This window comes from Danio rerio, chromosome 9, assembly GCF_049306965.1.
Source record: "Danio rerio strain Tuebingen ecotype United States chromosome 9, GRCz12tu, whole genome shotgun sequence".
Taxonomy (NCBI): domain Eukaryota; kingdom Metazoa; phylum Chordata; class Actinopteri; order Cypriniformes; family Danionidae; genus Danio; species Danio rerio.
In genome coordinates, this window is record NC_133184.1 from 31,155,496 (window position 1) to 31,176,998 (window position 21,503).

At 33.2% G+C, this 21,503-nt stretch overlaps 1 protein-coding gene and 1 long non-coding RNA gene across 3 annotated transcripts; one reads left to right on the forward strand and one right to left on the reverse strand.

Annotated features, from left to right (window-relative positions):
* Positions 1–1,622: 1,622 nt before the first annotated feature.
* dnajc3a (DnaJ (Hsp40) homolog, subfamily C, member 3a) lies at positions 1,623–15,478 on the reverse strand. 2 transcript variants are annotated; one of them, XR_012384866.1, is made up of 12 exons: positions 15,291–15,478; positions 14,678–14,788; positions 14,156–14,280; positions 13,734–13,808; positions 12,986–13,138; positions 10,138–10,319; positions 8,632–8,751; positions 7,552–7,657; positions 6,827–7,443; positions 4,673–5,632; positions 4,414–4,562; positions 1,623–2,072 (listed from the first exon to the last, which is right to left on the reverse strand). XR_012384866.1 is itself a non-coding variant. In NM_199610.2 (12 exons), exons 1-12 carry the CDS (start codon positions 15,370–15,372, stop codon positions 1,915–1,917), a joined length of 1,515 nt encoding a protein of 504 aa, NP_955904.2. In that variant the 5' UTR covers positions 15,373–15,466; the 3' UTR covers positions 1,624–1,914. The 2 variants fall into 2 exon arrangements, 1 of the variants encoding a protein (NP_955904.2); NM_199610.2 differs by having other exon boundaries at positions 1,624–2,072; positions 4,673–4,805; positions 7,323–7,443; positions 15,291–15,466.
* A 2,451-nt stretch (positions 15,479–17,929) lies between these two features.
* LOC137490554 (uncharacterized) lies at positions 17,930–21,195 on the forward strand. The gene is made up of 5 exons (XR_011010211.2): positions 17,930–18,020; positions 18,387–18,446; positions 19,317–19,356; positions 19,455–19,598; positions 20,936–21,195. It is a non-coding gene; the product is annotated as an uncharacterized lncRNA (long non-coding RNA).
* Positions 21,196–21,503: the final 308 nt, after the last annotated feature.

A 21,503-nucleotide genomic window follows, 5' to 3' on the forward strand; every position in this document is an offset into this window, starting at 1 on the left:
GGTGGAGAAAGCCTGTTTATAAACTGCTGGTGTTTTAAATTTGATTAATTTAAAAGGGATAGTTCACTCAAAAATAAAAACTGTCATTATTTACTTATTCCTTGTTAGAAACAGGTTCCTTTCTTCTGTTGAACACAAAGGAGTATATACACTCAAACAACTTGCTGTTTGTTCAGAATAATTGGAAATAAGTTAAAACAACACAATAATTAAGTGTTTTTTTGGGACAACTTAATTGTTTGTTCGGACCACTTACATTTGTAAATGTTAACAATGTTACGTTTACTTAAAAGGGTGGTCCAGAGTGTATGTATAAGGCTTGGTTGGGTTGATAAGATGCAAAGCATTGTGTGCTCATGCTTCATTTGTATAAAATTAGTTTTTATATATATATATATATATATATATATATATATATATATATATATATATATATATATATATATATATATATATATTTGATTATATACAGCTACTCGGCTAACATGTACGAATGACTGTCATATATCCTAGTTCCTCTGAAACCCCCGCCCTCAAGGGGCTCTGATTGGCCAGCAGCTAATTTAATGTGCCGTGATTCGCAGATCAGCTTTACGTGACCAGGAAAATTTTCACACATCTTCAAGCACATGCTTTTGCACTAGGTAAACACTTTCAGTCAGAGTAGCTGTTAGCTGTATCAGTTTGAGCCTGAATCAGACAGAAAATGAAGAGGACACAGCTGAACCTCATTTCCCATTGTTTACATTCTTGCTACAACACAGCGGTAACGCTAGATAATGTGCATGGATTTGATTAATTTTAACAAATAAAAATACTAACAGGTTGTGGCTCACAATCCACCGCTTCATCAGTTGGAGGAGTTTGGAGTTTTTATCAGAATCCAGCACAGAACTGAGGGAGATTCTGGAAGCTGTCCATTGTCAAATGCTAGCTGTATATTTTTTATAATTCTCTGGAACACAATTAAAATTAAACTGTAAGCACTTCTGTCTTTGTGTCGTGTCCGTTTAAAGCCCAAATACAGAAAGAGAACAAACTTTGTGGCAATAGCAGCGTTTGGACAGCATTTCAGTTTTCTCTGCTATAACATTACAGCGCCCCTTTACTGGACAGGGTGTATGCGCATAGTGAATGCACAGAACCAGAAGCCCATGTGATCTCACTAGCCTGGATGTTTTTTGTAGTCCTCAAACTTTGTTTGCTGTAGGCTTTGCTAAGCTAACTCTGTAAAGCCAATGTCTCCTTTGCATTGAACTTTGAGCGTAATACATTCAGAGATGTTGTTTGTTCACACAGCTACATTACACATCAACTAAGGTTTCAAATATGATATCATAGTGGACCACCTCTTTTAGGACAACGCGAAAGAATTCTGAAACCTAGATTTTTAATTAATTTTTTTATTATAGCATACTGAAGAATGTTGGGGGAAAACTGTTCTACTATGAATATTAATGGCTGCTTTTTCCAACCTTGTTCAGATTCAGAATTTGTTGTTTTGTGTTCGACAGAAGTTTAAAAGCACTTGAGTGTAAGAAAATAAGTGGATTTTCATTTTTGGGTGATATATTTCTTTAAATGCCTCTATGCTCTTCAGTAAAAGACCCAAAACCCAGGTAATTTAAATAAGCATTCATATCTCTTTATTTAATTATTTACAGCTTGGTTTGATTCATAGAAAAATACTGTTTTCTATGTACATGTGATTCTCAGGAATGTAAAGGTCGATGCGCACATTGACCGTGCACTCAGGACTGTGAGATCCCTGTAGTAGAGGAGCTGTTCACAGATCAGTTGACCACGAGCTTCAAGGCGCTTGTCCCATCTGAAGTGCTCCTGTGTGTGAGGGGTCTCAAGTTCCCAATTGCTGACTCCAGCATATATCCAGGCCCCGGGTCCTTCAGCAGAGCCTTAGTTGAAACCAAATTTGAAATTAAAAGGTCCAGAACCAAACGGATTGAACCCCTGGAAGTTTTCCCAGCCGCCATGGAAGTGGTGGTGATGTCCTCCACCCTGCTGACTCTCAGGATCCATGGGATCTTCACCCTGGTCAAACTTACTCCTCATCTCTGTAGAGAAATGAATAGCATGACACTGTTTACAGGTGCTTAACAACCAGTAGTGTAAAGTAACAAATTACAGATACTCAAACTACTGTAATGGAGCAGTTTTTCTAAGAAATAGTAATTTACTAAGTAGTTTTAAAAATGTGTACTTTTACTTTCCCTTGAGTACATTTTTAGTGCTGTATTGTACTTTACCTCCACTACTTTCCATCTACCTACAGTCACTACTTTATTATTTCTTGTCTACGGGAATTAGAAAAATAAGACCTGTGATTCCTGTCCAATCAAAGTTGCACATAGAAGGTAAATCGCTTCATAATGAACTACCTCAAGACATGGGCAATTTATAATTGCAGCAAACTGTTTGCAACCATTAAAAGTGTCCAAGAAGATGTTCAAAATATTTACACACATTGACCCAGAGACTTAAGATGAATGTCACTGATGAGATGATGATTGGATGTTTACTATACAATGACCGAAATGCCCTTAGATACCCAGCAGACACAAAACGTCAACAAGACGTCAGACTGACATTATACCGCAATGTTGAGGAATGCCTTTTGTTTGGAAATAAAAATCGGGTTGATGTCACAAGTCAATTTCAAGCTGACATCAATGTCCAACCTAAAGTCAACATCTAATGATGTTACAGCTTGACGTTGTGTGGATGTTACCACTGTGACGCCTATCAGATGTTGGATTTTGGTTGCCATACCTGACGAATAAAGGTCAGTATTTGATGTTGGATTTTGGGCACTTTCTAACAACCTAATCAACGAAATATCAACTTCATTATTGGACATCAAAATAATGTTGTCCTAAGACATTTGCTGAACATTGAATTTTGGTTACCTGACATCACAACCTAAATCTAACTTAATATTAACGTCTTATGATGTTGTGTGCCTGCTGGGCAATAAGTAAAGGCACTACAGAAATTTACGTTTACACACATCTACAAATTATATGTAAACGCATCAACTTTTTACAGCGTAATAATCACTACTCATTAATACTTTTGGAAGGTCTACTTTTTAATCATACTTTAAGCAGTGATTACAACAAATACTTTTTCACTCCATTTTTGGGCCAGAAATAGTACTTTTACACCGGATATGATTATTCGGTACTCTTTCCACCACTGTTAACTACTAAGATTAAACCGCTCCTAATATGCCATTTTAAAGGTTACTAGATTTGTTTAGAAGGTTAACAAGCATCCAAAGTCAATACAGTTAAATTAAACGATGAACACTACTGCATTAGCTCTCTTCTTACAGGGTCTGAAATAAATCATTAAAGTTTTTTTAACCCCCCCTTTTTAAGTTTTCTCTCCTTTTTATTGGTCAAACAGGCTAGGTTCTTGTGATTTGTCAACTACTTGAAGGGATATCTCAGCCAAAAGAAAAACATATACAGTACTATAGCTGATGGAGCAAATCAATCCCAAACTCCCAATTTTTTTTTATGAGTGAAAACTGTATTTTAATGCTAATATTTATTTTAATTCATAAGTATAGTTGGTATAATATTAATAGTTTTGAGTTATTATTATTCATTTGTTTGCTTTTTACTGCCATATCAGCAACTTATGGCCATTTCATTCATGACAAGATCGATATAGATAAAACATTACATATTAATAACAACAACTTCACAGTTAATTAAGATATTTAAAAGTAAAATTAATTGACATTAAAAACATTAGTCATGATTAGGTAAGAGTTTTCAGTTCGATATATGATAAATAACCTATAATGTATCCATCAATGTGCTCTCAGTATAAAAATCTTGTATCCAATCAATACTAGTAATAGCCTAAACTTGAAATATTTACACATAATGTTGCTTTAATATACACATAGATAAGTAATAGAAATGTTAAGTGGTTTGTGAGGCTACAAATATCAGTTGATTTGTACAGATATAATATTTTCTTTAAATAGTCATCTGCTGATGCCACAAAATATTATTTCTGTCTGTAAAATGTGTTTCAATTCATTATATTTCTGATTATAAAATCTCTTAAATTTTCAACACAGAAGTGAATTGCTCTCATCAGAAATAAATCAAACAGACTCTCTCATTGGCTGTTTGCTGTACGTGTCACACTGTGAGCTGTGTGCAGTCCACTAACTCTGGATTAAACCCTGAGATAACAGAGAAAGTTTATTTCAAGCATTTTAAGACCACCAGATTTGAGTTGTTTGGTTTTGTAAACCCAAAGATTGGCCTATTCTGTATCCCAGAGTTTGTTCAACTCATTTTGTGCAACAGTCCTCTCTGATTGATGATTTTGATTTTTGGTGACTTTTAAACCAGCCATGACACTAAACTGTACCTGGGTCAGTGAGGACTTCTTTGGCTTGAGCGATGTCTATAAACTTCTTCTCTGCCTTCTTCTTCTCCTCTGCATCCTGGAAGTTGTCTGGATGCCACTGCTGTGCCAGCTTTCTATAGGCTTTCAAGATCTCCTTCTTCTGGGCCGTTCTGCAACCACAAAACATTCTTGAGTGTGTTCATTCATTATTATCGGGCCTCTGCATTGATGAACATCTGACTGAGAGTCATGGTGTGTGAGTGTATGCGTGTTGTCAAACCTCTTGACACCCAGGATCTTGTAGTAATCCCTCTTCTTGGACTGTTTGAGGAGGCGCTGGGCTCGCTCCAGACCCTCCTTGATCTGCCGGTCGTTTTCACTGTACTCTTTAGCGCTCTGAAAGTCTTTAATGGCTGAAAAAAAGGACATAATTCTGTCAGTTATTTTGATGAGAAATCTTGAGGAAACATTAAAAGAGTTCAAAAGAGTTTGTTTTATAGTTAAAATGAGGAATTCTAGAAACATTAATGATCGTGAGGTCACACTTTACAATAAGGTTCATAAATTAATGCACACACTAACATGAACAATATTTGTACAGCATTTATTAATCAAAATTAAACATTTACTAATGCATTATTAACCAAGTTCATGCTTGTTAACATTAGTTAATGCATCATCAATTAACATGAACTTACAATGAACAATTGTATTTTCATTAACAACCATGAACAAATACTTTAGCAAATATATTTTGTCATTTGTTCATGTTAATAAATGCATTAACTAACATTAGTCAGATTTTTAAGAGGATATTTTACAGATAATCCTTCAGATTTGTCTAAAATATAGACTGTAATACACAACTGACATATTTAATTTCTTATAAATAAACTAACATAACTTTAATCCATTTTATATCATATTTTATGGACCGATATCTACATGACAACATGACAAACTTCTTTAAATTATAAATGCTGAAAAGTACAAATATAAGTATAAATAAGTGCTGATAATATACTCTAAAATGGATTTAATGTTTAACTTGTCATAATTAATATATATACACGTTTTATCATTTAATTGGCAAAGCATGTTTTCAATTTAACTGTATGTAATATTTGTAAACAAATAAGACTTTTTAAATGAGCATATTTATAACATGAGCAAAAACTACTTATAATTTATAATAAATAACACTGACATTAAAAATGTCTCAATAGTAACACAAAGGGCCCTATCATACACTCGGCGCAGTGTGGCGCAAGGCGTTGCGCAGTAGTCTTTTGGTAGTTTCAGCTTGGCGCAAGAGTCATTTTGAGGCGTTGCTCTACGCTGTTTAAATAGCAATTGCATTAGCGCTCATTTTTGCGCCCATAGGCGTTCTGGTCTAAAAAGGAAGGCGTTCTGAGGCGTACCGCTGGCGCGTTGCTATTTTGAGAATCTATAATAGATTTTTCATTAGACCAAAACTAACCCGGTATAAACTCCAGCGCAGAGTTGCGCCTCGCTTACGCACTGCTTAATACGCACAAGAGAGCAATAGGCAAATATCTTTACATATGAAAAAATTTAAATATTAAGGATATATATAGGATATAATAAGAATAGATATAGAATATAAATATAAAGGATTAAAATATAACAAAACATTATTTTCTAGCCTACATAAATATGAAAAACCACTGCTTTTATGTCTTCTTCATCTCAGGAGGCTTTTTCAGTTCATTCATAACAATTTGCTTTTGTGTAATGTTTTTACTATTAGCAGTATTATTTATTATATCCATATTTATATTTGTTTTATTAAAAACAAGCTTAGATTTGCCCACCTATCAGGTTTTAGACCATATGGGGCAAAGCATGTGTTTTAGGATATAACTCAGGTTTTTGAGCACATTTTGCTATTATTATTCATTTATTCGTTTGCTGGACATTAGAAATGAATTTAGAAATAGTTTTGAAACTAATCTTTGCTCTTAACAAACAAAAGTATTTATTTATAGACTAATTGATGTCTGTGCGTAAAGGTTGTTCCTATCCAAGAGCGAAATTGAAAGTGATCCATTATCTCTCATTATCACGCAGTAGATGCTCTGTTTAACAGTTTTCTGTTAAAAACTGTTAACTGTTTGCTAGTGAAATGCTCATTTTTTCCACTTATTTGCTTCCTGTAAATAGCGAATGCGCTATTGGCGCGACGCAGCTGACTCTTAAAGGGAATGGGAGATGAGATTCTAATTGGTTTATTCTCAAAACACACCTATAACTTATTAAGAAAATAAACTCAACCCTTTTAGAACATGCGCCACGGCGCAAGGCAGATTTTCCGTCCTTAAATTAGCAAAAACGCGTCCTGACACTCCCTGAAAGCATTTGCGCCCTGCGTTTTGCGCTCTGCGCATGGACCATCAAAATAAAGCCCAAACACTGTATTGGCCTCAAGATTTTCCTGTTTTTTTTAAAACAAATTGTAAATGAGCTTTAAATAAAATTATCAGCAGAGAAAATATATTAAAGGCTGATAATGTAGAAAGTGTTTTATTTTATTCTTAAATTAATAAATGCGTTTTTAAAATGTACCTAACAAAGATTTTTCATTTTTACTCATATAGTCCATTTCAATGTTGTCAGGTCATTGGCCCATGAACATTTCCTGCTTGTTATGAAACCTTATAACTGTAATAAGAGGCAATTCAATCATAAATTAAAGTTAGAACATCCATCATAACATTATTGATCAATATGTGGCTCTTTTTAGATGATCTGAAGGAGGAAGTAGGCTGGGACCATCGTTTTTGTTTACGTCCCTCAAAATGGTCTATATTATTTTTTATTTAATAGCAATCGTTCAATTTTTCATAACTATATGTCTTTAAATCCCTGTAGTGTAGTTTTGGGTGGGTGTTGTTCAGTATTTCCAGTACCTTCTTCATACTGGTCGTCCTGCAGTAAAGCTTCAGCTCGGTCTTTCAGAGCATTGACATTCTGAGGATCAGTGTTTAGCACTTCACTGCACACTGAAATGGCTCTGGCGGTTTGCTGGTCCTGTGAAATAAAAGTGAAACCTGTTCACTTACAGTATGTTAATTCAGCACAGACGCAGCGTATGTTTTAGCTGACAGCGACATCTTGTGGACAGAAGCTCATCCTCACCTTTGATAAGCAGTGGCACATGCGTTCTTTAGCGTTCAGTGTGAAGTGGGGAACATTCGGTTCAGTCTTCATAACAGACTCGTATTTACTGACTGCATCACTGTACCTGTGCATTTACGAAAACAAACAACATTTAGATTATTTAGACAGTTGATCAATAGGTGTACATTTACTTCAAATACTTAAAATTTCCTGCACAAATAAAAAAAATGCGAGGCTACTTTTATTTAGCAAAAATTAGTGGAATACTATTTTTTCTTTTTTTTTTCAAATAAATGCTGTTTTCAGAACTTTTCTCCATAAAACATCGTTGTTTTTTTTACCACAAATAAACCCTAAAAAAAGTTTTTACAATTTTAACTAAGCTATTCTGCACTACATTTACAATGTAATATACATCTAATTACTCATATTAATTAAATAATTATTTCTAAACACTGAATCAGTATATCATGATCCCATTATATAGATCATGTTGCAATGATGAACATTAAACATTCAGCTATACCATTATAGTGAACTACATTGTAAAATATATTTAAAAAGTCAGTCATATCAAACTGTAAATCTGCATTTCACATTATTACAGTTTTACTGTATTTTGATCACCCACCCTACTGGGTGTGTGGGTGTGTGTGTAGCCAGATACATAATTACATAATACATAATTGAAATAACATACACTGCCATCCATGCATTATTAGCATTCATGAGTATTTCAAAATTTTCTAGCATTTATGCTTCATAGTATAATGCAATATTTAGTAAAATGAGCCACTCTATTAATAGCAACAATTGTTTTTTAAATATAGTCAGCTCTATATTTTCATTGTTATCTCAAAATGTCCATTTAAAAGACACAGATATTACATTCATTAAAATGCATTTACTAATGTAATTAAAATCAAGATTATATAATAAAATACATTCTGGGATGTGTTATTTCAGTCTCTAGAAGTACCAGTATCATATATAATTAATACAATTATAAATCATTTTAATAGCATTGGAAAAAAAAAAAAAAAGCAACAACACAAAATCAGATGTAGCCTAAAAATGTATAGATTTAGAAAGACGTACTTCTCCTGCTGGATAAGTTCTTCAGCAGACTGAATCTGCTTGTTGAGCTTCTTCACTTGTTTGTAGTGGCTGAAGCACTGCTTATGATCCTGGTCCAGTTTCAAACACTCCCTCACCTCACTGAACACACAAACAAAAGCTGAAATAATGGATCCAGCAGACAAAAGTTCACTACATCTTCAAAGTATAATATGTTTTGTAGCAGACAGGAACTCCAAGCTCCCAGACATAGGCTGCATTTACACTTGTGTGTTTTTTATTTTAAAACATACTACTTTCACTTTCTCCTGGATCAATGCATGTTACTGCATAATATACAGACTAAAACACAAAAAAAAAAAAAATAAATAAATATTTTTTACTATTTTCAAATATGTACGCGACTCCACATGCAATAGGGAAAGTAATTTTAAAAATCATCCTTGAAAAATTTGATAGATTCTTAATTTCGATTACTTTTCCTTGTTGATTTAATTTCCTTGTTAACCTAATTAGCAAACTTCAATTTAAATAGCTTAATACTATTGTCTTGCGAAATAGCTAGTACAAGATAATGTACCATCATCATCATCAAATTATTAAAAATTAGTCATTAAAACTACTGTTAAATTACAGAAATGGACAGCCTCTTTTGAATGCCTTGAAGATGATCACTAGATAATTGATTGCCAATATGTTTTATTTTTTTATGAGAGGGAGTGGTAAAGCATAAAATGTTCTGTGGGGTGTAATAACGCAGGTATTTCATTATTGTGCAATAACTGGCACTAGAAATGTGTCTTGTGTATCAGTTCTTTTACTAATTTACATATGTTTGCTAATTTATCGTTGTTTATCATTTGTGTACACGCATTTGTGAGAGAACTTATATGCACATAAAAATGCCTGAATATCAATCATACAGTAGGTAGGCCTATGATTGTTATATATACAGTTGAAGTCAGAATTATTCAACTAAATTCAATTCATCTTTATGTCTACAGTGCTTTTACAATGTAGATTGTGTCAAAGCAGCTTAACATGAAAGATAATATTAAATTGAAACTGTGTCAGTCCAGTTATTAGCCCTCCTGTTTATTATTTCTCACAAATTCTGTTTAACAGAGAAAAGATTTTTAAACATAATAGTTTTAATAACTCATTTCTAATAACGGATTTGTTTTATCTTTGCCATGATTACAGTAAATAATATTTGACTAGATATTTTGAGACACTTCTATACAGCTTAGTGACATTTAAAGGCTTAACTAGGCAAATTAGGTTAACTAGACAGTATAGGGTAATTAGGCACATTATTTTGTAATAATTGTTTGTTCTGTGGACTATTGATAAATATAGCTTAAAATGGGCTAATAATTTTGACCTTAAAATGTTTTATATAAAAAATCAAAAACTGCTTTTATTCTAGTTTATTCTGCTTTTAAAATAGTTCAAATAAGACTTAATAAAATAAAGACAGTAGTGTAAATGTAGGCTTAATACACAAATAATAAGATGTTGTCTTACTTGAGGGACATCTCATGGTCTCCCAGGTCATAATAGATGGTACTGAGCTTGTAAAAGGCCTGAGTGTTGTCACTTTTCAGTTTTGAAGCAGCCTTAAGGTCGCTGATAGCTTTGCCCAGCTCCCCCATCTGAATGAAGCACTCGGCCCGCATCTCTCTGGAGTCCACATCCCAAACACACGTCTGTCAACAGGACAAGCTAATGCTCAAATGCAATCCGTTGTTTGCTTTTTATTTTAATAGTAATATGAAATATGTACTGTTTATAGTTTTTGCAGCGCAAACTATCATGCCAATTCAGAACAAAGAGTTCTCTTACAAAGCACATACAATCCCTTTTCTTTTTTGTACCAGGATTTTATCAAGGTGGCTCACTTACAGTAAAATGAACCTCTTAATGCCAATGCAAATATTTGTGTCACTATTGAGAAAGAAATTTTATGTTATTATATGTTATAAATTGTTTTTTTTTTTTTTTTTACCTTCATTTTAAAAGTTTTAGTCAAAGGAGTTGTTTTTGTTTTGTAAGATAACTATAACTTTCATTTTATTACTTTATTATGTCTCTTTATTCTGAGCCAAAATATACAGCTTTTCTCAGTCTCTTTGGTACATTTCACAGATTAGAATTGAAACTTGCAAAGCAGCAAGTGCATTTCCCAAAACAATTCATACAAATAGCAAAACACTGTGGATTACCTGCAAAACTCAGTCTCTAGCACAAAGTACTTAGTTCATCTCTCAAAACTACTCTCTAACTAAAATTTCTGTATCAATGAACAAGTTAGTGTCATCAGAATTACGAGTCCTTGTGTCATTGTGTATGGATAAGACAGAAATTTCTCAGTCATGTAGTAAATACTACAGTGTACACTGGAAGGGTCTGCTTGTGTAAACAATGGCAATTTTCAGTTTTTATCAGTGGCTTTGCTGCATTTCTCACTACACTATTTACATTTGCACAACAGTTAATGCATTTCTCAAAACAATTAGTACAAACTGATAACTTAGTTTTTAACCTGCAAAAGCATGTCACTTGCTCAAAATAGATAGCTCATTCCTCAAACACAAGTATTCATGTCAATGAAAGTGTCAGTGTCAAGATGAAAAGTCCTGACACCATTGTTTATGAACAAGATAGTCAAATGGCTTAGTCATGTTTTCATTATGACAGTTTAGTCTGTACATTAAAAATAAAAATAAAATAAAAATAAAAAAAGTCAGATTTTGGTGACATGTCCTAAAAAAGCTCAAGACAGCACTATAGACTATTTGCACACCAATATGAAAACTACAGTAAAGTTAGACATCACTGCATTTAGTGAGGTATCCGAGTACAAGACACTGAATATGTATGTTTCACATTTTACTGCATTTGCTCTTTGCAATTCTAATTTATTCACAGCACTTCGCAAAAGAATAAATACAGCCTTATTTACAACAAACAAACTTACTTTGGGTAGAGGTGTGCACAACTGGAAACAATATTGCAGTCATATTAGAACTGAACCTACAACATATATAGGTCTGTAAATTAATCACGAAATTGTTCAATTTAGAAGACATTTTCGGGGGGAAAAAAAAAAAAAGATTTTAAAAATTTTGCTTGACAGATTTTGACAACCAGTTCAACATTTTTGTATGTAATGACTCGAGTAATGATATGAGGACTATTAGTTTTATATGGAATGACTATTCAGCATTCACAAGTTTAGTTAATTTAGAAAAACTGACATGACATATGCAAATTATAAGGTTATAAAACTGCAGAGTTGTATGAAAGCAGTTGATGCATTTACAAAGGCATCTGCAATCTGTTGGAAGGAATGAGAAACTGCTACGATGATGTGCACAAATGACTAATTGTTTTGAGAAAGGCATTAACTGTTGTGCAAATGTAAACAGTGTTGTGAAAAATCCCCCAAAGCCACTGAGAAAAACTGTAAATAATTTGCAATGACTTACAAAAGATGCTCATTAAAATGTCATGCATAGTTTATAAACAAAACATTAATTACATGCATATTTAGACTAGTAATTATTTGATGTTGTATTAAAATATTCTATTTAAGGCACACAGTCTACACAGTCTTTAAGTTAAACATTATTTAAATCCCAATGACTTGTCAATTTAAATCTTTAAGGGATAGTTCACCCCAAAAAAATCCTCAACATTTATTCTATATAAACTTTATAAACTTTGATCGAGTTCTTTCTGTGTTTTACACAAAACAAGATATTCTGAAGAATGTTGGGAAACAAAGCTATTGACATTCATAGAAGAAACAAAAATACTATTGAAGGCAAGTTTTACAACATTCTTCAGTATATTTTCCTTTGTGTTCGACAGAAAAAAGAAACTGACACAAGTGGAGGATCAGTAATGGGTGAAAGAATTCAAATTTGAGTGAACTGTCCTTTACTTTGCCACTAACTCATTTTACCCATTTTCAGCAAGGATTTATTAAAATCCCTTTATGTATACAATTTCTTTAAATTTTCTATTCTATTAAAATACTTTGATATAAATACTATAATATTTTATACATATTCTAATGAATCATTATACTAATTAATAACAAATAAAAAATATGATAAAAAAACATTAAAAACTTATATATAAAACATCAAAAGTAATGTCTTTTATGTATATTTAAAACAAATCTGTTTTAAACATAAAAACAGTCGTATTTTAGTACTTCAAGTTAAAATATATTTTTTTTTAAATACAGTTGCTTTGGTCCATAATTGTATTTTAATATATTATTTCAGTTAGCGTTTACTTAATTAAAAGTAATGCATTTTTATGGTTTTAGTTACTGAGAAAACCCTGATAGAGGTGAACTCACATCAATGATGATGTCGAGGTGTGATGCGGCAGAGCTATATTCTCGGTGTTTGAAATCACTCTGTGCCTGCGACACCAGTCTCTGAATTTCATCAGACTTCTTCAGCTGACTCTGTGCTTCCTGCTCTTCCCTGCTGCTTGGGTTTGATTTGAGCTGATGACAAAAAGACACAGCGTTATCCTTAAGAGAATATATGGATAATATGTTTCAGAACAGCACAATAGTTTTATTATATTAGACTTGTAATTTACCCCACTGACCACCTCTGCCGAAGGAAGATTAAATTAAATCATGTTTTATTATAGGTGATACACTTGAAATTGTGACATGTAGAAAGCACTGTAATTTGGCAGATTTTGAACAATGATCTCAAAACTTCTTTCCATGCTAAATAGGCATACACTGATCAAACAGTTTTAGTTTAATACATAAAACCTGAATATTTAAACACTGTGTTCAACCAGCACTGATCTTATTTGCAATATTTCTGCCTCACTTTCATAACAGTTTCAGAATTATTTAACGATATAATACAAAATGCAACGCACTGTAAAGAGTACAAAAATTATATACATTTGAATGAAACCTACAACATATCTGTCACAATTTAATATTTAAATAATTTAAATAATATATGACATCTGGAAATTGTGTGGATTATTGTAAGAAGTCATTTATAGTACAGACTAAGAATTGTCTAGAAGTATCTGATTGGTGCATCCCTGATTACGAACCTAATGTTACTCACCACTTTTTTGAAATCACTTTCAGCTTCATCAAGTTTACCGTGTTTCAGCAGTAGGTTTCCTCTCTGAAGCCTTGCCTGAGTATTGAAAACAAACAATGTTCATTTTTGGATGAAACCATGTGAAAATATGTTGAAATTCTGAAAAAAAAAATTGATATAAAAATATTACATATAAAAATAATAAAGGAGGCAGGCTAAGATTTAGTTTAATTCTGCACAAAATGTAATACCCTCTTATCTTAAATTTGATGGGTATTTTGTTCATTTTGGTGCATTTATTGTTACAAGACCTTGTTAAATTATTAACCTAATAGACAGCCTCGGCTGAATGAAAACATATTGCAGGAGACCTCAAAAACAAAACCAGGGTACCCAAGCATTACAGGGCCACTTTAATGTGTGCAATGAATCTGAAAACTCACCGACGTGAAGTCCGGTTTAAGTTCGATGACTTTGCTGAGGTCTGGTAGTGCAGATTTTGACTTTCCCATGGCTAGGTATACAGTTGCTCTCCTATAAAATGCCATGTAATTTTTGGGTTCTCCATCTGAAAATTAGAAAGATAGATAGATAGATATTATACATAGATAATTACTATTAGATAAATATATGTATACAGAAAGACAGAGTACACCTTATATTTCTGGGCTTGCCAGAAACCAGTGATAATACTTTATACATTTTTTAATATGAATATGTCAAAACTCAATGAATTTGTAATTTGATCAAAAACACAATATTCACTACACTTACAAAGCTGACAGAAGAAAAATAAATTGTTTTTAACCACTAAGATTGAGTTTGTCTGAAAGAACAACAGCATATACATCCCTTATGACTCAACAGTGAGCATTTTAGGGTGAACTATTGCTTTAAGAGGTACATTTTCTAATTAAAAATTAGAAATTAAATTAAGAAACTAAAACTAAATTAAGAAGACTGACCAACAGCAGCGTGAAAGTGAGAGAGAGCATCAGCCAGCTGTCCTGCAGCCAGAAGCTTCTTCCCCATCTCCAGATGATTCTCAACGCCACCATCCTTCCCTCCATTGACTCCTGCGACACATACAATACATAACAAATAAATAATCTGAAGCCTAGAATAAACCACAGAGTATAACGACGTATACTGTACACGCACTAAGTTACCTGTACCGTTCAGTAGTAAACATACCTGTAGTAGAGTAGTGCACATTCAAATAGACTGTAGTTATCATGGTTGGCATAATGCCTCAACTCAAATCTTTTTTTGTACATGTATTCACTGAGTATAGTCAGATAAACTACGTTTGAAACGACTTTAGTGAAGTACAGCAGTGGAAACCTCAGTGAAACACAGTGTCATCATACTGACTACTGTGACAGTTCACCATATGCACTTTATGAGTATCATATGTGGACATTCAGCTTGGGTTGTTTTCACTTTGTTTTGATTTTAATAATGAGAAAAACAAAGGCACTTCCTCAAACAGATGTTACGAAGACGAATTATCAGTTTACAACAAACATGGTTAAAATAATTTCTTATAATTAACCAGCACAAGGACTGATCACTTACCTTCATATCGAAGATCGATCAAAACTAGCAGGAAAGGAACGTAGCTTAGCAATTTGTGCGCCACTGGGCTTACGGCAACCATGTTTTCTTTTTCTTCCCAACGTCAAATCACTGATTTAATACATAAAGTTGGCGAAGACACGCTGGGCATTCGCATATCTGTCAGGCCAGCGGACATCATGCTCACTGGTCGTGGGTCGCTTTGATTGGCTGATATTTCTCTAAGCCCCGCCCGTCAAGCACTGCTCAACGGAGAGTAGCCACGGCATCATTATTTTGATTTAGTTTGCGCATGCGCGGCAGTGTCTGTTTCACATTGGTGGAGAGAGGAATGAAGCTGTGTGATGTGGTTACGATAAGAAACTTGTACAGTTTATCCTTCTGAAAAAGATGTTTTTATTATTTATGATAAAGTAAGACTGCCACCAGATGTGACCTTAATTGTCAAACTTTGTCATTTTATGAAGCGCTAATAAAAATAAAAAGTATCTAGTATTATCTTTTTCATAGTTCTGGGATAAAAAAGGATGCACTTACACAAGTCCTTAAATGTTGATACAGTGTAGCAGTCTCAGTTGTTTCTTTGTTTCAATTCCTGAGGTGACTGGCAGGAACTTTCAGACAATTCAGATAGTCACGCTTTTCTGTCCTGGAATCCTCATAAGAAATATGTAAACATAACATACAGTATACAGGTATTTTAAACAAAAAATCCTGTGTCTAAAAGAGACACTTTAGGTTTAAGACTTTATCTGACAAACAATTCAGGAACATTAGTAAATAATTTGTAGGATTTTTTTTGTTACACAAAACATTTTTTTAAGAAATGGTGTATATATACAAACAAATTAAGTTGAACGTCATTAAGCTTAATTTGAATGTTTAAATTCAACACAAATACATTGTTTGCAACAGTTCTGCATGCAACACTTTTTTCAGAAAGGATTTTTGTGTTTCTCAAAGATTAATTTAAAAAGTTGTAACCATGGGCCTTTGGAAGAAGATAGTTGCTTTGTTTTTGCTATAAAAAATTTGCATTTACAAATCAAAGTACTGAACATGCATCATCTGTCCAATGCTTGGTAATGGCAGTACACTTTTCAGTTAACTGACACACAACAAAAGGATGATAACCTTGTGCAACTGATACAATCACCATTTTTTAACTTCATCATTTTTAGAATAATTACTTACTCCCAGAGCAGTTCATATCGAAGTTGATATTTAGCCGCACCATGTTGGTGTTTCATAACATCTAATTTTTGATCGAGGTGGGTCATTAGCCCAAAGCTCAACCCCCGAGGAGGACCAGAACATACACTACGGACAGTGTAGCTTACCCAATTCACCCATGTCTTTGGACTTGTGGGGGAACCCAGAGCACCCGGAGGAAACCCATGCACACACAGGGAGAGCATGCAAACTCCACACAGAAATGCCAACTGCCAAGGCTCAAACCAGCGACCTTCTTGCTGTGAGGCGACATCGCTACCAACTGCGCCACCATGTTGTCATTTGGAATAATTAGAGAAATAGAGAAAGGGCTTCAAGCATTATAAAAAAGATAAAAGGATAATTATTATTCTCTCATTGTCTTAAATGCTATATATAAATTTTGTTGTCATTATTGGCTTTGTTTGTGCTTCATTTATTCAACTTATTACTATACCTTCTTCAAACCTATCACCATCTGTCAAAAAAAAACTTTTCTCAACATAGCGTTTATGATTAAGCAGTTAATTGTATGGATTTGAAAATAGTAGTGTGTAGTTAATTTTAAAAATTATATAATATATTGAGGGAGGCACAGTGGCTATCACTGTCGCCTCACAGCAAGAAGGTTGCTGGTTTGAGTCCTGGCTGGGTCGGTTTGCATTTCTGTGTTGAGTTTGCGTGTTCTCCCGATGTTCGCGTGGGTTTGAACTTAATTGGCCGTAGTGCGTGAGTGTGTGTGTGTGTGTGTGTGTGTGTGTGTGTGTGTGCGTGTGTGTGTGTGTGTGTGTGAATGAAAGAGTGTATGGGTTTTTCCCAGTACTGGGTTGCGGCTGAAAGAGCATCAGCTGCATAAAACACAGCTTCACAGTAACCAATGTGATTTGAACAATAAATATTGATATGGCAAAATGACCATAAATGGACTACACTGGATGTTTCAAAAGGATAAAATTCTAATATATCCTGCAACACAGCACACATAAAAAAACAGTACTTGCAGTTTACCATTGTCTCAAGTAAAAAGGTCTGTCCTGACTAAATGACTCCTGGTCTTTGCTCATAATCTGGGTCCTTTGGTTTAACTGTAATTCCCCTACACACCTTTGAGCTATTTCAGAGAACTGGTTTATCACTGGTTGATCTACATTCTGTTTATTAGTGAAAGTCATGGTTCGCCAACACATTCTCACTCCCAACTCGTCATATACTGACGCTTGGTCAGGAACCCTCGGCGTCAGTTATTGACGCACAGGGTACCCCTTTAGCGTCATATTTAGACGTGCAGGGATTCCCTATAGAATCTGTGCATGAGCCTGAGGCGTCATATGGAGACGCTGGAGGCTCGTATAATTACCAATAGATGTCAACGCAATTTTTAAAACCTGATTTACGCCTATTATCTTAGTTTTCTTATTTTAAAAATATGTAATTTTTATTTTGTTCATGAAAAGCGTCTGTAAACGGGGTCGAAACTACTGTATGAATAAACTTCGGCCCACGTGACATCCCTTCACGGTGAGTTTAACGCCGCTCTGCTATTGGTCAAACTGCATCAGCGGTGAGTTCTCAGATGAGTTCAACTGTCAACATTAAATATTACGTTAATGCTGCATAATATATTTTTATTGGAGATTAGTTGGTGTTTATAAATATGTTATCATTTACTTTATATTTAATGAGTGAAAATATATTCGGTTGTCCAGTTTAGGGTAACTATGCCTAATAAAACTTTGATTCATTCATATTATTTATTATTTTTTTACTTTAAAAAAAATATTAAATTTCAAGTACTAAGTTTAAAAATGTTTTCGGCTGATATTTTTCATTTTAAATTATTTATTAAAGTTGGAGTCATTGTATGTGGCGATCTATTTTTTACAGTCTATGCTCGCTATCCCAAGGTTCATTGCGATCCCAAGGTTCACTGCGGTTTTCCACAAGGTAAGTAAAAAGTAAACAAATAAACACGATTTGTTGATAAAGCATGTACTGTGAACTAGCGACGTTATCTAATTACATCAAGTTCATTTATTAAAAACATATTTTTCTCACATATAACGTTGGTCATGCATTAGAACAATATATACATTTTAAGATAAGGAACAGTGTAACCAGATTGTTGTTTTCCACAATAGAATTCGTGCAAAATCTATATATAATATGCAATATGCAACTCTAATAATACAAATGTATTCGTAATTGTTTCAATATTAAAGAACATCAAGTGTTTCCAAAGGCTTATTGTAAAAACAATTATTTTCCATGCCTTAAAACACACACACACACACACACACACACACACACACACACACACACATATATATATATATATATATATATATATATATATATATATATATATATATATATATATATATATATATATATAGCATAACAAAAGCTCAAGTATAACTTAAGCTGATGTGTCACACAATGAATATCATACACTATTACCAGTACAATTTGGCCTTTACCAATTTATTTAATAAAAGAAAGAATCTATCATCTCTAAATTGGGGTAAAGAGGCACAACAAGCTGTCTTCTTTTCAAATATTATGTCAGTCAGGATGGTAATGGTAAAATTCAAGGATTACCTTGCACCTTCTCAGAAATTTACCATTGATCAAATGTATTACAAGTGGCTGGATTGTTTTTAACACAAGCAACGTTTTTTTAAATCATTATCTTAAACAGATTAAGGCTCATTTTGGACTACATTAACATTACTTTACAACTGCTTAATGCAGTACTGATGTATCTAGTAGTTTAGTGGGTTTAACTAATGTCACATCTGTTTTTATTCATTTCAGATGCAGAAACTTTTGACATATGAATTCATCTTGACTAAGGGTAATGTTTTTGTTCAGAATTAATCATTATTTAAAATCATTGTATTTTCTTTGTTATTATGTACAGATTTTAAAAGAATGTACTTTCTTTTAATAAAGAACTCTTCACAGCACTGCAGCTAAACAGTCACAACCTCACAGAGCTGCACAACTGCCCCACTCAGATCAGTGTTGAAGCTGGAACCTCATCTTGTGTACAGCAAAGGCAGAGCTGAAAATTCACTGTTTGTCTTGTATTGTGTGGTAAGTCATAGTTTTATTAATTTTTTTATTTTATTGCAACACTAAGTAGTCCATTCTGTGGCCAATATGATATAAAGGGCCTAAAATGGGACTGATGTGATCATTGTTTTGATTTCTAGATAAGTACTCATGGGGCTACACATGCAGCTGAAGTTAGCTTCATTGAGTAGGACATTTCTTTCAGTATACTCTTAAAGAGATTCACCCAAAAATGAAGATTCTGTCATTATTGACTCATCCTTCACTTGTTCCAAATATGTCTGACTTGCTTACTTCAGTTAAACACAAAAAAATTATATTTTAAAGAAAGATGAAAACCTGCAAACATTAACTTCCATAGTATTTGTTTTTTCCTACTATGTATGTCAATGTTTTCAGCTTTCCAGCTTTCTTCAAAAAACTTCCTTCATGTTCAACACAAAGTAACTTGGAAGTTTTTAAAAAAGGTTTACAACCACTTAAAGGAGAGTAAATAGTGAACTATTCCTTTAACCCAATCTAGTTGACTTTACTAGAAAATTGTATAGAAACCCAGTGGCTTAAACCCCTTACATTTTATACAAGGTACAACTTAACAGCCATACTTGAATTAAAATATTACTGTAAGTTCAAGAAGATTGTAAAGGTTCTAGGTTAATTTAAAGTGGGCTGTTTAGTTTCACCTTGTGTAAAAACATAAAGGATTTAAGGCAACATGTTTCGATGCAGTTTTCTAATAAAGTCAACTAGTTTGGGTTAAGAGTGTAATGGGTTACAGTAATAGCAGTGAATCATGCAGGCATAAAATAAATGTTTAGCCATGTAAAGCAATAAGCTTGTTATAATTTAGAAATATTTTTAGGGTGGAGCACAGTATGCTGTTGTAGTTTTCATATAATTGATGAGTCAAACATGAGATGTGTTTTAAATTGCAAGACGTGAATTAACAATATGTTCATCAAGATTCAAATCTTGCATCTTATATTTTTTAAGGTTTTGGCCCAATAATACCCATATTCTGCTATTTAAAAAATCATGCTGGAATTTGTGTCAGCATTCCCTTCAATGAAAACTACAACAGTGGACATCAGTGGTGATAAAAATGTATGAGAAGGATAAGGGTGTTCATAATGAGAAGTGCAGTCACTATCCTGATCTCTGAGTTTGTAGAACTGACAGATCTGCTTGGAATAAATGGAAACATGCTGGAAATGTTTAACCTATTATACAGTTAATTCAAGAGTGCCAGGTTTAATGACACTTTACATATATAAATAAATATCACTGAACTTTCTAAATGAAACCTAACACTCATTCTTTGTTCAGTAATGATGTTGTGCACTTCTAATACTTTACAGTGGCAAAACCTGGAATAACACATGGGAGCCCTCCAGGAATTCCTGACACTTTACGCCCAAGTCTCCTCATGCTAACCGGATTGCAATATGACAGTCTAGTCAGCATAAACACCTGGACTCACCAAGCACACTTTGGTTCTCAGTGTTTTGTAAAAATAGTTTTTGCTATTCTTCAGTAAATACTTGAATATGTTTTGAACTTATTCTACTTTTGATGTTTAAGTTCAGAAAGTTGTTATTATAAACATAATTTGCATTTGTCATGAACTTGACTTCTTGTTGTTGTGAAAGCTGTTTATTATGATGGCATTTCCAAAGGCATCATTTGAAAAGATTTTTTGCAGTGCAGTTTTACTTGAGCTTGACATACCAGATGTATGACATGAATAAATATCACAAAATAAATATAATAATAATAATAATACAAAATATACATTTCCTTCAATTATAATTGTTTTTAATCATTTATATATGTATGGTAATATATTATTGCATTAAAAACTTATAAAATATATATTTTTGGTTAAAATATATATTTTTGCATTTTTGTGTGATTTTTATTATTTAT

What these genes read in the sequence shown, in the direction of transcription:
- dnajc3a (NM_199610.2), bottom strand. Translation starts at nt 15,372, where the DNA reads ATGGTTGCCGTAAGCCCAGTGGCGCACAAATTGCTAAGCTACGTTCCT. An exon ending in TTAAACCGGACTTCACGTCG is followed by an intron (nt 13,809 to 14,155) that starts GTGAGTTTTCAG and finishes TTCAATACTCAG; the next exon opens with GCAAGGCTTCAGAGAGGAAA. An exon ending in TGTGCCACTGCTTATCAAAG is followed by an intron (nt 7,444 to 7,551) that starts GTGAGGATGAGC and finishes TTTATTTCACAG; the next exon opens with GACCAGCAAACCGCCAGAGC.